Here is a 17,453-nt window from a genome sequence, read left to right as displayed (position 1 = left end):
GGTGGCGTGTCATGACATTGCGCTGGGCAGGAACAGAGACCTGTGTGTTACGGGCATTCCGAGACAAGGGACAGGTGCACAAGGGACATGATACTTGGGAAACGCTTGTCACTGGACTGGAAATTAAGAATGCTGAGCGACCGCCGTGAATTAAGGGAATATGGTAACCACGCCTGCAGGGTGGCGCGTTTGGAGTTTTCATGCAGAATGGGAGGGCACTGGGCAGTTGGAAGGGGCCTTTGTATTTTTGTATATGGTAGTGTGCTGATGTTGAGCTTCCCGGAATGCCAACAAAAGATTGTTTATATGCAGTTGATTAAACACCCGTATGTGTAAAGCATTATAATGGACAAGCCGTACTGGATTACATGCTTGTAATGGGATGTAATAACGAGCTGAGGGGTGAGATGTGCAATAGAATAGATCCACACACAACATGCAGGCAGCTGGAGGTGACACGATACATGTTATTGTACTGTACCTAGTAACTATTTTGCTCCATGAGTGTATCGCTTGCTACCCCTTGGAAAGTTTGTACAATGAATCAGCAATTAACTGCGTTGTTCACTTTTGGAGAATGGAACGCTCTTATCCAGTTTTTGATATTTGCATCCGTAACTGATTACGTGTGTTGAAAACAATAAAATAGATATATAAAAAAAAAAAAAAGTTGGCCTGAATCATGGTCATAATTGCAATTAAGGAGATATTAATAAAACATATATAATTATCATCTAAACCCAATAAAAACCTTTATCAGAAATAAATGTTTAGCATTAGACTGTAATGCTCAGAACAGTCCCTAGAGGACACCACAATGAAAATAGCATTTGTGAGAAACATAGTTATGTAACCATATAACGAGCCCCTAGAGAGCATTGCCACATGAAAAGAAAACGACAGAAAGTATTGCAGTGTAACCATATATTTAGCCTCTAGAAGGGATAGTGCATTACACATTGTCAGGGCTATCAGGCCTACTACAATGACATTACAAACAAGACCCTTGAAACACAAATTACTCTCAGCTGTAAAACAAATGTTCCAGCCACAAGAGACGATAAAAAGACACTGAATGGAGGGAAGGATTATTATTCTGGGGTCCCCACTAACCTAGTGTGGGGCCCTAGAGATGATCTAGACAGACAGAGCAGGTTGTGGTGGACGTTTTTAAGGTGGTCCAATTGTCCTAAAACCACCACAGACTGAGTTATGAACAAAAGTGTTTTGAAAAAGAATGCCCTTGAAAACAATATGGGACGACTGAGTGCAGCAAATATTGTAGTATGTTGACTGTAATGCTCAGAACAGCCCCTAAAGGACACCACAATAAAAAATATCATTTGTAAGAAACATCACTATATAACCATATAATTAGCCCCTAGAAAGCATCACCACATAAAAATAGAATGGCACAAAGTAATGCAGTGCAACTATATATTTAGCCTCTAGAGGGCATATTTACACATTTTCAGGCCTACTGCAATACTAAGGCCCGTAGAACACAAACTACTCCAAGCTGTAAAACAAAAGTTCCAGCCATAAGAGAGCTTAAAAATGGGTGGAAGAGGTTATTATTTTGTGGTCCCTAATAACCTAGTGTGGGGATCCATAGATGACCTAAACAGTAAAGTGTGTCTTGCTGAACGTTTTGGTGATGGTCCCATTGTCCTAGGAGCACCACAGGCTGAGATTTGGGCAAAAATGTTTTGAAAAAGAATGCTTGCGAAGCATTATGGGGCGACTTTTCCCAAGTGCAGTGAATATTGTAATATCGCCTCTCCTGCTGTGCTGGAAGGGCCAGGTTGTGGCTTTTTATGTAAAGCATTTATCAATTATCAGTGTTTTCAGGAAAGCTATGGAGCGTGTTGGGGAGAGACAAAAGAAATTACTCTGATTAGGTAACAGTGTGAACAATGTGACCAGTGCTCCAATACCACTGATGGAGTTTGCGCTGCTCTTCTACGCTGTTTGCACTGTGAGGACCATGACCGCCATGGAGCACAAAGGGGAGAGACAAAAGAAAAAAACAATTTACCCACGCAGAAATACATCAGTAATCTTGCAATAATCCATGTAACAGGGGCAGTCTGCAAGGCGATGACAAAACTGCCTCAAGGCGGGACAAACGTACAGCAATTACCAATGACATCAAGGGATTGATAGGCAAGCGCACACATGAGTGAAAGTGATAGGCGTGAGGTGGGAGTGGTTAAAAGCCCACAGAATACTTACAACAGGTCAAAGCACTTGTGTGCTCGACCTAAGAAGCAGAAAAAAACAAGTGGGACGGGGAGGAGCGGGAATAACACAGACAGCACAGCTGATGTGTGAGGGCAAAACAACCACACAAGGGACAGTAAAAGAAGCACAGGCACTCTGATGGAGTGCTGAAAGAAAGTAAAATTAACAGGGAAAGGGTACAACTCATCCAGGTAGAAATTCTGTAAAACAACAATGCTCTAAAGGAGGGGCACAAAATAAAGAAAAGGAAGGAAAGCCATCAGATAAGAAGCAAGCAAATGAGATAAAGTAAGCCAACCAATCATGCGCCACGGGCTGACTCAAAGCCCACTCTAAATATAGGTAAAGTACACAATAGGTCAGTGGCGTAACGAAACTTGAGGAGGCACCTGCAAAGAACATGGAGGGAGGCATCCCCGTCCACCACCTTACACCTCCGAGACCTAGTCAGTGTACTATGTTGGGGGACACCCTGGAGCTCCAGCCCCCCACCCCCACCGCAGGGCCTAATGTTACACCACTGCATTAGGTGCTTCTGGAAGTGATACCAGGTGCTTCAAGGCTACCTTACGGTTTCCTGCAAGACATAGTGTTCAAGATAAATACAAGTTTTACACTTTATTAACCCTAAGGCAACAAGGACTAGGAGATCTAAGACAGATTATACTGGTCAATCAGAGCAAAAAGATAGATCTCTTCCTGGCTGGCATCTGAATGATTCGCGGCTTGGGGTAATGTTTCTGGTCAGGTGTAACTTTTCCTTTTAGGGCCAGAAATGTCAGGCCTCCTCGATCCTCAGCACAGGAGTGGCATTGTAGGCCAATGATAGCATCCAGACTATGCCCAGGTTGTCATATAGCACCTGCCATTGATCACAATGCAAACAACCATGAAAGAAACAGAAACACTTGCATGGCAGCCTTCATTAAGTCTGCCATATATAACTCCTAGTGCCAAAAGGAAGCCGCAGGGATGGAACCTGCAAGGCAAGCAGCCGTTTAGGCTTCTTCTGTTTGAATTATCCATGCCTGGTAGGGCTGTAGCGGGGATTCATCAGGCACGTTGTAGTTCATTAAGCTGATAAAATGCATAAATGTTTCTCCTCTTAGACATGTGTAGAAGGGTTAACTCTGGCAAGGTGTACCGCAGCAAGACACTGGACCCAGGACAAACACAGAAGTGGTGTCTGTCTCACAAACTGCAATATTAAAATATTTAAAAAGCTCGCGGACTGCTGCAAATGACGAAGGCTTTCTTTTAAACTCTCAATATTCTGAAAAAGACCAAGGCTTTATATAAGCTTTTGGGACTGCTCCAAAAAGCCTATGCTTTGTCTCAGCTTCCGGATGCCAGGAAGAAGGGATTAGCAATTGCCACGAGACAAGCACAGAGGAACCATAATACAAACTTGCCAGCGAATAATATGTTTCTAAGGAGGAAACGCTGGCAGTATGCATCAAGTGTTGGTGCTGCCTGGAGGAAGGCTTCACATTCGTGGAGGCTGCATTCTGCGACACTGATAGACAACAAAATGCTTTTCCCAGAGACACCTGAAGCCTTGGAGAGTTGGATATGGTAGCGGCCATCTTGGACTAAAAGCATAACTGGTTAACAGTGTCCTTGCTAAGCAATCAAGTTATAATGTTGCTGCAGCCAGGGCCCTCACTTCGTGGATTTGTGTTTGAGTACAATTCCCCTGCTTGGGAATGTGTTAAAAGACTTTCTGGATTCAAAAGTATTCTGGAAAACGAACTTGAACTATTCTGAACTCAGACTTATTTAATCAAAGATTGTGGGACTTTGCATTCCTTTTGAACTTTACATTCTTCATGAAGTAACCGAGGAATTCTAATATCGAACAGTATAAATTATGATATACATACATATATAATGCACATTTCAGGTACAAACATTTAGTGCGGTGTGTGCGAGAGACAGTGTATTTGTGTGTGTGTGTGTGTGTGTGTGTGTGTGCGTGCGTGCGTACACACTTAGCTTAGGAAACAGATTGTTAATGAATGTTAACTTTTCTTCCAGTTGCACTAAGACAAATCAGAACTAATGCGAGAAATATCAGATGGTGCATACATATGAGGGCGAAGGGCATGATACATTTAGGGGGTCATTCCGACTCCCGCCGGCGGCGGTAACCGCACGCCCGGCAGGAGCCGCCGAATGACCGCCCCGCGGTCAAATGACCGCGGCGGCCATTCTGGCTTTCCCGCTGGGCTGGCGGGCGACCGCCAGAAGGCCGCCCGCCGGCCCAGCGGGAAAGCGCCTTCAACGAGGAAGCCGGCTCCGAATGGAGCCGGCGGAGTTGAAGGCGTGCGACGGGTGCAGTAAGTGTCTGCTTGGCAGACACTGAAAATCAATGTGGGGCCCTGTTAGGAGGCCCCTGCAGTGCCCATGCCATTGGCCCAGGGGCCCCACAACACCCGTTACTGCCATCCTGTTCCTGGCAGTGAAAACCGCCAGGAACAGGATGGCGGTAAGGGGGTCGGAATCCCGATGGCGGTGCTGCAAGCAGCGCCGGCGTGGAGGATTCCCTGGGGCAGCGGGAAACCGGCGGGACACCGCCGGTTTCCCGTTTCTGACCCGCGGTCAGAATATCCCTGGAAACACCGCCAGCCTGTTGGCGGTGCTTCCGCAGTCGTTGGACCGCCAGGGTCAGAATGACCCCCTTAGTATGGATCATTTTCAACGACATGCTATCACAATTCATATTTTACTTTGCATATTCATTTACAACGCAAGCATTTATTTTGCATGCGATGTAAATCAACAGGTGAAGTGAAAAAAAAAAAAAAAAAACTTTGTAAGAGTAAGTCGTTGAAAATGATTACCTGCATGCTGCCAGCTTTCATTGTCCTCTAGGTGGCTGCAATAACCATGTATTCAGAAAGTGCGATGTATATGAATACATTGTAAAACTAAGTGTTGGAAAAATATCTGTATCAAATGAAACGTTTTTGTCTAGGAAATTCACTGTTGTCTTTAGGTGGACTGTTTTCCCCATTGGCACACCATCTCCAATTTGGTGCAGCAGGTACAGTGACACCAGGGCTCACTCAACCCTGACACTTGCTCTATTTTGCAAGGCATTGAATGCTATCTAATTTAAATACATTTCAACTGCATTGTAAAAGTATGCCGCGTAAATGTATTTTAAATCAGATAACATTACAATACGTTGTAAATGTTGCAAAAACGATTGTAAACGAATAAGTAGTATTCGATTGCGAACTGATGGCTGATAACTGGAGGCATTTATCTTGCTAGCAAGGAGGGAGGTCAATGACCGTGATACTTCTTGTTTTGCTATATTTCAGTTTTAGGAAGTCAGCTTGATATCTGGAACACAGGAGAGCTGATTACACACAGAGCTTCCAGGTATATCACTGTCAGTGTGGTAAGGTTATATGCTGATCATAAGTATCTCTTATTTGCATTTGAATATCCATTCTTCCTGCAAACGTCAGAACCCGGCAGAGTGAAGAGGCAAAGGAGTGATAACCGTAGACTCTGTTTACTCTCTTATCCCAGTCCCCTTTCCCATTCTACTACTGGTCTGACACGTTATACTGGACGTGGTTAGCGGTGGAAGGGTGCATCTGTATCACTAGATCCAATGTATAGGCTTTGTTCTTTCTGAAACTGGACTGGTCCGCAAAACCCGCTCCCAGCTCTCAGACCACTCCAGAAGATGCAAGCCTTGACTAAGCTACTGCAAAAGGCCCCACGAGCGGTGCCACAACTGGCTGTTGAAGGTAGGATTCCTGGGGGTTGGGTGCAGGTCCTACTCCTTCAAAAAAATCAGTTTCATGCATACTTTCTGACCAATCAGAAGGCCATAAATTAGAAACGAAAGGCTGGTTAAGCAAGGTTACGAGACGGAGCAGTGATCGACATACACACAGGTTCTTTATGGGAAAAACTCCCAAAACAAGAAAACAGTTGGGGAGAATAAACCATGCAAAAGCATCCCACCCACCATAGAATCTATTCAGAGTGAATAACTGTGACTGGAAAATTTCCAACAACACGTCAAAAAGATCTGTGTATGCATCAAATTAGGTGAATGTACACGGTTTCTTAGACTTTAGCCTCTGGGTTCTGACACCCTCCTGCTTCGAGGCACAAATCTGTATGCAATTTATCCATCAAGATAACGCCAGACGAAACAGTAAAAACCATGTACACAACAACTGTGATTGTAGCACCTGTAACGTCACTAAAGGGTGAACAGTATAAGAAACCCAATGTGGCAGTAAGTGTTTTAATCACCTCTATGAAGCATCAAAGGATCATGTGGGAGCCAGACATCCTTTTTACGAACGACTCCAAATTTCACCTCTCCACTAAAATTAAAATCAAGCTATTTTGCGTGCTAAACGAAGAAGTATTCTCTAAAACCATTTAATGCCATTTAGCGAAACCATTAGAAGTAAAACTTTTAATAAGATGCAGATATACCTTGTTGAACCAAATCCAAACTTGGCCTTTATAAATTTGAATATATGTTCATCTGACTCAATACTCAGAATTTTCTGTAGCGAAAAAAAAATACAAAATACAGAACAAAAGCATTAATTTATGCGAATTGTGAAACATGTATTAAAGCAGTGCTGAGTCACAGATGTCTTGATCTCACCCTATCATCAGTTAGTTGCACACTACATGTTTGCGTGCAATTTTAGTGTATAGCATTTCCAATAACTCAAGCAATAGCAAAAAGAGCAGGCAATACAAACCTAAATGTGATGTATAGTATTGCATTCAGTAATATTACAGAACACAAATACAAAGGAACACAAAGTAATTTATAAAACAAACAACCAAGCTCCACAACTGTGTTATCATATGTAGTGGTCGAGTTGTACCTCTTGCCACATTGTGATCTAGTGGTCATTCTTCTGTCACTATGCACTGATATGACTCTTATAGACAACTACATTTAGTGGTTGTGTTTCCATTATAATATTATATATTCATTATAAAGGTACAAAACGAATTTGCACTGGCTGTATTCAAACGTCAATTCGGTCCATGATCCTGTGGGTGAAGGAATTCGACAATTCTGCATTTTTTTCCCTGTTACACAAATTCACTAAGGTGCATCCCAGACTCCCTCTCCGTGCAGACTGCCAGGTAACATGGCTGAACCTGTGCTGGTAAAGGTTTACACATCATGAAAAGCTATGGAGTCTCGATAGTGTACCAGGCTCCAGTGTTGTTCAGAAGACACCACAGCCACAGAGACTGATCAATTCTTCCTAAGCCAACCTTTGTGCTCGTTAAGGCAGTATTGTGTTTAGGTACAACGGAACACTGCTTCATGCTTATCATTGCTCATTAAAGACCTCAATGTTTGCTTCCCTCGAGTGCGAGTACAATAATAAGACAGTTATAACATATCTACAAGGATGTTGGTTAAAGAAGGGCGGAAGAGCATGCCTCGGAATAGTTTAAGACCGGAAATCAATCTCAGAAATCAATGAAAACCCATCCACCATGAGCATGCCCCAAAGTCATGAAACTCACTTCCACTGTATTAGCAACTGGAAAGACTAGTGAAACTGGCTGAAATGATTCAGCTGTGCTCACATTCCGATGGTCAATGGTTGTAATATTTACAGGAGTACCTATACTGAGGCCCGGGGGAATGGTCAGAATCTGCTTTGCAAAGTTTCAGATTTTCAGCCAAAAAAATCTATAGACGATATTATTAGATTTTCTCAGTTTTTCGAAATCAGCAGTCCAAACAAACATTTGATATCCAGACTGAACGATCATATTGTTAAGGTAAATTTAAGAGTTTCAACTGCTAAATCACTGTACTTTACAGACCCCCAGGCAAGTTCGGCTTTCAGCCCGGGCCTGCCTGAAAGGCAAACACGTCTTTCTTTAAGACATAAAACCAGAACTAGCTAGGAAACTACTTGGTTTTTTATAAATCTATATCTCACGTACGATTTGTAGAGTCCACTTTCGGCCCATTGGGGCATCTTGAATAACAAATTGTTACCCCACTCTATGGTGCTCCTTTTATTAACTTTGAAAAGATGAAAGATTGAGTGGACCTGCCAGGATCTGATCATGATATCAAATGCAGCGGAGTCGATACATTCCCACTGGAACCCCAGAATCAGCTTATAACATGGTATTTACAGCACACACCAGGTCTGTCCAAAACATTTGGCTATAGGTCCTGGGCTGGCTGCATTAGATCCTCAACCACTGCTCTGCTATACCTTGCCATGCAGTGACTTCAACTTACCTCGTAGGCCAATGATGTGATGTAAGGGAGAGAGAGTTAAGATAACTCCACACATGCCCTTTCATAAACTGTACAGGATAGGGCTTTCTGAAGGCCTTTTAGAGCTCTCTTTCTAGGTAGGTTGAACCTCCAGGATGGTGTGTGAACTAAATTTACACAATCAACCATCAACCACCTGCCATGCTTCAATTTCCACCTCTTCTCCCACTTCACTCTAGTCGCCCTCTTCAGAGAGCTGCACTGTCACACAATAATAATGACAAACAGCAATTTAAGCCTGGAAGGTCAACTAGTACTATAAAGAGACAGAATTCCTCATTCTTCCTCAAACTTCCAGCACTGCATGGTTTTTGTGAGCAGCTCCACAAAATCCTCAGTACACTTTAAAATCACTGCAAGCCAAAGGAGGCAAAGCCTGTCACTATACAAAGCCGAATAGCCTTGATTCGAGCTCTCCATCCCAAGCCACAAATATTGGCCCAGAACAGTCAATGTGTATGGCCACGCTGGCAAGGAATCCGTGACTAGTATAAACCTTTGACTACCCAGATGTCCGTGCACCACTGAGGTACAGATTTTATTCCTAAAAAAAAAAAAAAAAAAACGGTGTTAGGTTGTTTAAAAACATGCGTTTGGTCTATTAGTGCACATACTTACAACATGTGTTGTTTTGTGGCACATCCAGGGATTGGTGCAAATCACACCTCAACATCTCTTTGAAGCCTGAACACAGACAAACTTAGAGATATTTTCATTTTTTTAGGATGTATGACAGAACCACGACTGCCTTAACTATGCATGTCTTTACAACGACGCCGGAACAATGAATGTGTCTTTACAATGAGTCTTTGCAACGACTTTTTTTTACAATGACTATGCCTATACCATGCATACCTTTAACACGACATTGTAAGTATTTTTACAGCTATATAAATATTTACATTGTCATGGTAGAGGCATGCAAGAAAAAGACATGCGTGGTAAAAATATTATGGGTAAGTAGTAACCTTATATACATTACCTACCTAGTTTCCATGGGAAAGGGTTTTTATGTTTTGCCAATAACTTTGGCGCCATTAAATGAATCCTCAGGAAATTATCAAAACTAGTTTGCCACTCACTTCAGCTGCTGTCTTGAAGGTTTCGGGGTGATTCATAGAACAAGGGTCGAGAAAAAGGGGTGGTCCCAAAACGCTTTTTCCCCCATGCATTTTCCGATAGGGATCTTAGACACAGCTACAGCCTGAATCGTTCGACAGAATGACACCAAATTTGACAGAAAGGTAGCTACTGGTCCCGATAGAAACCTTTTTTGTTATTAGATGTAAATCTGTTTTGTTGCTGTTGAGATATTAAAAGAAAACTAATGTGTATATCTACAGGCGCTAACCCTTCGCAACTCCTCCCAATCTTGTGCAGAGATCTGACTGGGACGTGGGCTCAGCCGAGTCCCAAACAACATGATATAAACCAAGAAAAGGGTGCAGAGTAGGAAAAACCTGACCCACTAGCCTTGGCACTGGGCCCCCCTGGTATCCGGCCGGAGCAGAAAAGCATTTTCTTTCAATTTTCACCGAATATGGCAGCAGATTCGCCATTTGGGCATATATAAAAAAAATAAACATGTGCGGTCTCCCGCACTGGTTTATAACATTGCCCCTGGGTGGGCCAGAACCCGGGGGATGTGGGTATATATATATCTATTTTAAAAAAGGGGGCACACGGGGTGCTATCCTAGTGCTCTTTAGAGCCCCAGGGACGACCCCCTTCCCGAGGCTTTATAGCAAAACTGTAGGGGAACAATGCAGAACCCCTCTTCCAATGGGCTCATGAGCTCCGGGGACTACCAACTTCCCAGGGCTTTTGTTAAAACATGGAGGGTTGCAGTGCGCACCCCCCTCCTGGGGCTTTGTAATTTTAGCCCTGGGGAGGTGGCAGTCCCCGGGCAATGTAAACTTTTGTATAGGGGCCGAGAGGACCCCCTCGGTCCCAGGGACCACCACCTCCCCGGGGCCTTTACCATAAGTTAAAGTGGGAGGTGGGCCATATACGGCACTGGGGACCACAACGTGCCCAGCAGCCAGCTGTGCCAATTAAAGGGGGCTAATACAACCACCCAACCCTGTGCTGCACACGGCCTCTGGCTGTGCATAGCAGAGGTTGGCGCCACGACCTGGCCTGTGCCCAGCCCCTGTGGCCAACCCCTATAACCACCCACCCCCGCACTGCATATCTACTTTGGCTAAGCACAGCAGTAATTGGCAGTAGGTCTGCATGCCCACCTCTCCCGACCGATTTTAGCCTCAGGGACCACATCCCATGGGGCCCAGTCTAAATATTAACTCTTTTTTGGTGGGAAGGGGGCTATGTGGCTCCCCCTCCCCAGGGCCAACCTCGGCCCCTGAGGCCCCACCCCCCAGGGTCTGGCCTAACTATAAAAAAATTTAGGGGGAGGCGGACCACGTGGCTCCCCTCCCCAGAGCTGACCTCTGCCCCGGTGACCCTAGGTCCGGCCTAATTATTCTTTTGAGGGGGGCGCAAGTCCCCCATCCCTGGGGCCAATCAGCCCTATGGACCACATACCCCAGGGCCTGGCCTAATTATAACATTTTTGTTGGGGTAGAGGGGCGCTTGGCCCCCTTTGCCAGGGCAGATCTTCTGGGGCCTGGAATAATTATGATAATTTTGGGTGGGAGGTAGACAGTGTGGCCCCTCCCCAGGGCCCAGTTTAAATATAAATATTTTATGGGGAGAAGGGGGTATTGTGGCCACCCTCTCCATGACTGATCTTGGCCCCTGGGACCACATCCCCCGGGGCCTGGCCATGTGACCTGGGAGCCCCCCAGGACACCTAGTCAATACTGGGGACCCAGGGGAGCCTCAAGGCCCCCGCAGTCCGAGCTGGCTCCCCACCTACTGTGGGAGCCAGCATTTTCTTTTACCGTGGGTGGGGTGGGGTGGAGGGGGGGCGGATGGCCTGCCCATATTTCATTTTTCAAAGCCCCTCTGGGACCCCAGCACCAGAGCTAAGGGGTCAGGCTGACTCTACTCTGACCCCTTGTTATTTTTAACTTATTTGTAGGACTCGGCTGAAATGTTGGCAGCCAATCAGAGCTGTGCATTTTCCTGCACAAGCTCATCATTATTCAAGAAGTCGATGGGGAGGATCTGCAGCCCTAGATATACAAATGCATTTTACTTTTAATATCTACTCAAAGGATTTACATCAAATAAGCAAAAGCATATTCTGCGTACCAAAAACTAGCTTTCTGCCAAATTTGGTGTTATTCTATCCAGCGTTTCAGGCTGTAGTCATGTTCAAAGGTCCTGTGAGAATTAACATGAGAAAACCACATTTTTTTATCCCCCTTTTTCTCGGTCCTTGCTTGATGGATCACCCTGAAACTTTCCGTGCGCAACAAGAATCACTGGGACACTGTTTTTGGAAAGTTTCATATAGTTTTCCATGTGCCAAAGATTTAATCAAGTCAAAAAACACTTTTTCTATGGAAACTTGGTCCTAATTATAACTACCTAATGGTGACCGCCAGTAGGTAAAACATATAATTTTGGAGAATTTAAGGTTAAAAAATAAATGTATATGTCACGCTGTTAAGGATCCACGGATTCAATAGATTGAAAGATGATCTGATCGCTGCCACCACATCAATAAATATGATGGGGCAGACTCACGGACTCAGTTGTCTGAACAGAAAGAAAAAGAAAAACATGTTGGACAGCCAGGTAGAGATACCCTATTCCCCTACGCCTGGTGGAGGGGTTGCGGAGAGAACTCCCTGGGGCCAAAAACATAATTTTTTTAAAACATGGTGCAGCAAATTTGCAGATGATCTGCACATTTTTTTTTTAAAAAGCACGGGTTCCTGCATGCTTTACAAAAAAAAAAAAGCGAGTGGTTTCAACTTAGTCTTCAGTCTTGTGGTTGCGTTCTGTACTACTGGCTTGAGGAATCTGACCTCCTCCTTGAGTCAGAGCCCTCAAAGAAAATGGCTTCCAAACTCTCTTCTCTTTAGCTGCAAGACTGCCAGAGGGTCTGGCTTCCTCCTCCTGAGCATCCAGAAATGTCTTTCACTCCAAAAATGTCAGACATCTCAAATGAGGCTTGCCTTTGTATTTTGAGGTAAACCCATTCTTTTCCCTCCAGTATGTTAGTTTTTTTTTTAGAAGCAGAAGGCAAGGAAAGCTGTGAAGGAAGTCTCCATGTGTACTGGAGAGAGGCAGATAGTGCGCACCTTGTCATGCCAACTCAAGAGAATCTGGCATTACACCTATTTTTATGTCCATAGGAAACTTTGCTCTTGAATGCAGACTGAACAGGATGACCCCAAATGTGGCAGAAAGTTAGAAAGTTACTCAAAAAGCGTGTTTGGTGTAAATCCATCAAGCCGGTAAAAAATTTGCATTTAAAGAGCTGCTCAGGTTGGCTTGAAGGTGCTAAAAAACGTTAGGTATACCTTGAAGGCTCGTACCGCAGGAGACCTGGGGTATCAAAAGTTAAAAATTAGGCTCTTCAACTGTCTGAGGGAGTTTTTTCTCCTGCCAGCTAGGCAGGACCAGTCCTGATCCCAAGTGGTCTGACTGGCTGGTGCAACTCATAAGAAATGTTGCAGCTGCCATCACAGGACTCAGGGACTGTGTCCTGAAAACATTTTGGAAAGGCAGTATAAGGGGTCAGGATAGGGTCACACTGATCCTCTGGAACTTGTGGGAGTTAGAAGGGGTGAGAGGGAGATGGATCCTCAGGGTTCAACTTAAAAAAAAAAAAAATGTGTTGAAGTACTCCCGCAGGACCCAGCGCCCTTCACTTAACTACCACAGTACTCACATGGGAGGCCACTCAATCTTCACCCTATGGTACTGGAGTACCGTGCAAGCTTCCACGTGGAACCGTGGTGCTGTCTGTCTCAGGGGCTGATAGGAGGCCAATGCCCTGCTACGCACTTGCCGAGGCTGTGTGCAGTGGGGGGCTGGCAGCCTGTGGCAAGGTTGGGCACTGGCCTTGCCCGCAATTAGGCCCTGTGGCCTATGACCCACTGAACGCAGCCAGAAGCATAGAGTAGCAGGGGGTAAACCAGCAGCAGGGAGTTGAGTGCAGGGCCTGGCCGGAGGTCAGGACTTGTGACCGGCCGTCTGCTGCACAAGGCATAGGCAGAGGGGGAGTTGGGTGAATATGATTTTTTTTAAAAACTGAAATTCACTGGAAAAAACAAATGGTTAAAGTGATGTTAAATGTAGGTGTTAAAAAAGATAGAAAACTAATTTAGTTTAGTTTAAATAAAACAAATGTATCCTTGGATCTGGTGGTTGCAGATCACTGAATTTAATTTGCTATAGAGTTGCTGAAAACATTCTGCTAAAGCCCTAGGATTTAAAAACATCAATGGTTTTAAATGTCAATCCCACTTGCAGCCAGTCAAACATGTTAATAGTTGACATCCATATAGTACTAATGCACAGAAATAAATGTTGTTTTCAATAGGTAATTGAAAGTTTGGTGGAAACATTCCCAATAAATTCGTTTTCCAGAGCACGACTAATACTCCAAAGAGAAGACACAATCTGATCGGAAATCCTTTTCAAGTGCTTCAAATCACTCTGCAGCTTTGCAGCAATTCCCAGGCAAAGGGCACATGTGAGTGGTTTAATATTATATATCACTTAAAATGAAATTAGCAGCTACACTGACAAAATACGACAAAATGTAACAACCTGAAGTTGGTTGAATGGTATTCCTCACGTAAAATTAACTTTGCTTCTTAATTCTATTTGTTAAAATTTACCCGTATCAGGTAGGGAAGAAAATATAGGTCAGGGAAAAAAGCTGTGGGAAATTATAAATATCTTTTTCAGATTGCCAAGTAATAATTAGCTCTTCACAAAGGTTTTGAGACCTATCACAGCCTCAGTAACCACCACAAATATCCAGTGGCAAATTTCAAACATCTCCATGTCTTCCAAAAACAATCTACTGCCAGTTTTAATAACTAGCTCTCGTTAGCCAGAATTTCCCAGGCGGTCATGTTGAATTCATACACTTTATATCTCCCAAATAAATATAGAATGCATAGGGAAGGCTGGGCATGGAAAGTTTGACTGTGCACCCGATGTACCCTACAACTCAGGTCAGTAATCAGAGGATGAAACAGTAAAGACTCATTACGAGTCTGGCGGTCATCAGACCACCAGCTGTGGCGGTCTTACCGCCGCGGACCGGGCAGTAAAGACCGGCGCATTACAAGTTGTGGGGTTTGGCAGAAGCCAAACTGCCACAACGCCACCTGGGCTGAAGGTGCGGTCGAGCACCTCCAGCCCGGTGACAGGCTTCAGCCTGCAGGCCAGATTACAAGGCTGCAGACCGCCAGGCTTTCCATGGCCTTCACCCCGCCACGAAAACCCTGGAGGTAACGCACCCGGCGACAGGAATCCTCATTCCTGTTGCCGGCACACACATGCATACATCCCCCCACCCGTCACACTCACAAACACGCCTCAACCGTACACATCAATCCAAACACCCCCACCCATTCTCACACTGACATACACACACCCCCACTCACACATATGCACCCTCTGCAAACATTCACACCCCGCTCCCCCTGCACCACATACATACACTCACCCACTTTCCGCGTTCACTCACACAAACACATGCACATGCACCCACAAACACCCCCCACCCCCCTACACAAACATCGACTCATCCCCACCCCATCCACAATCGCTCACACACGAACCCCTCCATCCACAATCATTCACACCCCCTCCACTCATGCATACATAAACACACTCCCCTTCTGCATATGCACACATGCACCCCCACTCACTCGCAGACTTGCACACAGACATCCCCATTTACTCGCTCACAAACACGTACTGAGACACCCACATTCGCGCACACACATACACACACTCAGACACCCTCATTCGCACACGCATAAACCACACACATGCACCCAACACTCTCATCCCCCCCCCCCTTTGGACGATAACCTTACCTTTTCTGGCGAGCTGGTTGTCCGGGAGCGGATGGGTCCTGGCAGTTTTGCACCACCAGCACCACTCTGCCAAGCCGTATTACGTCTCGTAATATGCAGGCAGAGTCTTGCTGCAGTGGCAGTGCTGGTGATGCACCTGCCTCTTATACTCTGTTGGCCAGGACGAATGAGTAGGACTTACGCCCATAAATGGGAGGAAGTCCTCCAACGACTACTAAAATGGTGGTCAGCAGACCGCCAGCACTGGCGGTCTGTTTGCTGCAGCAGCTTTGGTGGTCTTTGAAAAAGACAGCCGAAGCTGTAATGAGGGCCTCAGCCTTCACCATAAATTCATGGGAAAGCAGAAGTGGACAAACCAATGAAAATCATTCTTAGGTATAAGATTAAAGTTAATCCTACACATCAACTGGCCAGAATACTATCAAGACAACAGGGTCAACACTAAACTTTTGATCCATCGTCCTTCTGTGATCTTAAAAAAGGATTCACTACAGTTCCTTACTTCCTCCTACAGCCCTAAGCTTCCTGTGAGAGTCCAATAGGTGGGCGAGGCTGAAGCTGGCATTGTAGTTATTTGGCCTGATGGTACAGCGGTAAAGACACATACTTGCAAGGTGTATTGTTATTAAACATGGCGACTATCTGTAAAAAAAAAAAAAAAAAAGGTGCCTGAAATTGTGTACTGTTGGTTGTGTTCTACATTACTTTTGTATACATTTATTAAACAAATGAACGACAAATGTTCCGTTCTTAAATAAGAAGAGTTTTTCTATATATTATGAGAAATGCATAAACTTTTAATAATTAAAAGTTGAACTGACCTTGATAGAGATGTTAACAAGAAATGTCAAACCCATAACCAGGACGAAATGCAGGACAAGCTTTGACAGTCTACTCAGAAAGTTTCCAGTTTTTAGATTATACTGAAAAGGAACATGAAATGAGTTACCCTTAATCACTTGCACGATCAGCATTTGGAAAGCCAAAAATACTGTTTCTTTCAGCGCCTGGACAAGCAGCACTCTACAAATCCAACTTATGTTACATTACATTTCCCCATTCTAAGATAATTCCTTCATGCAAAGCACTTTGAGGAAGGGTTCTCAAGTCTGTATAAGGTGCTAAATCAGCATTAATAAACATGACCCTGCACATGCACATATAGTGGGACACACGCAATAATCTATCATAATATATGAGTACAGGATATAGAGGTTTCAACAGAGCAAAAAGTGAAGTGGACTTCAAAATATTTTAGGTAGGCAAACACATCTGTTATTGTTTTTGAACCAGAAAAATGTGGCACTAATGCAATTTCTTAAATGCATCTGGGCACCAGTTGACATAATTGACATGACTACGGCTAAAATAATCAATGACCACATAACAGCAAGGTAATATTAACTATCTGACTCTTAGCAACACCAGCACTTTCAGGGCATACACCGGCACTTTAAAAGAACCTACTATGTAATCAGTCTGATATCTTAAAATACATTCACGGTATGATTTTCTATTTTACCAATGATCTGATCTTTGCATTAATCAGTGGTCAAATTTTTTTTTAAAAAGGCTTTCAGAGTGGGATACTTTACTTTTACTGCCACAGCTCATCCTATGTGTATAATCCCTAGGCTGTGCTCTAGACCAATATGTGTCCTACATTATTTTCTATCACACATGAGTTATGTGGTCCGCATACACCTGTAGTAGGGAATTAATGCCACTACTCACTGTTAATAATTAATCACAAGCCAGTATGAAGTTCCAGCATGCACTACTCAGTAATTTATAAATGGATGTGCAAAAACTACGTTTGCCTTATGATTATTAGGATTAAAATAACCAAAGTGGGTACATTATAATGCTAGACAAGTCACAACAGCGTTCCACACCCTTGTCAATGGGCATGGGGC

At 44.2% G+C, this 17,453-nt stretch overlaps 1 protein-coding gene across 1 annotated transcript in view; it reads right to left on the bottom strand.

Annotated features, from left to right (window-relative positions):
- DPY19L3 (dpy-19 like C-mannosyltransferase 3) overlaps positions 1–17,453 on the bottom strand; it is a 482,898-nt gene that overhangs the window by 190,349 nt on the left and 275,096 nt on the right. The window contains exons 10-11 of the mRNA XM_069217640.1: positions 16,359–16,460; positions 6,718–6,791 (exon numbers count right to left, since the gene is read on the bottom strand). Of these exons, the coding sequence (XP_069073741.1) occupies positions 6,718–6,791; positions 16,359–16,460 (176 nt within the window). The remainder of the gene's footprint in view (positions 1–6,717; positions 6,792–16,358; positions 16,461–17,453) is intronic.

The sequence above is a fragment of the Pleurodeles waltl genome, chromosome 12 (assembly GCF_031143425.1).
Source record: "Pleurodeles waltl isolate 20211129_DDA chromosome 12, aPleWal1.hap1.20221129, whole genome shotgun sequence".
Lineage (NCBI taxonomy): Eukaryota > Metazoa > Chordata > Amphibia > Caudata > Salamandridae > Pleurodeles > Pleurodeles waltl.
Note: the sequence above shows the minus strand (reverse complement) of the source record. Positions and strands in the feature narration are given on the sequence as shown.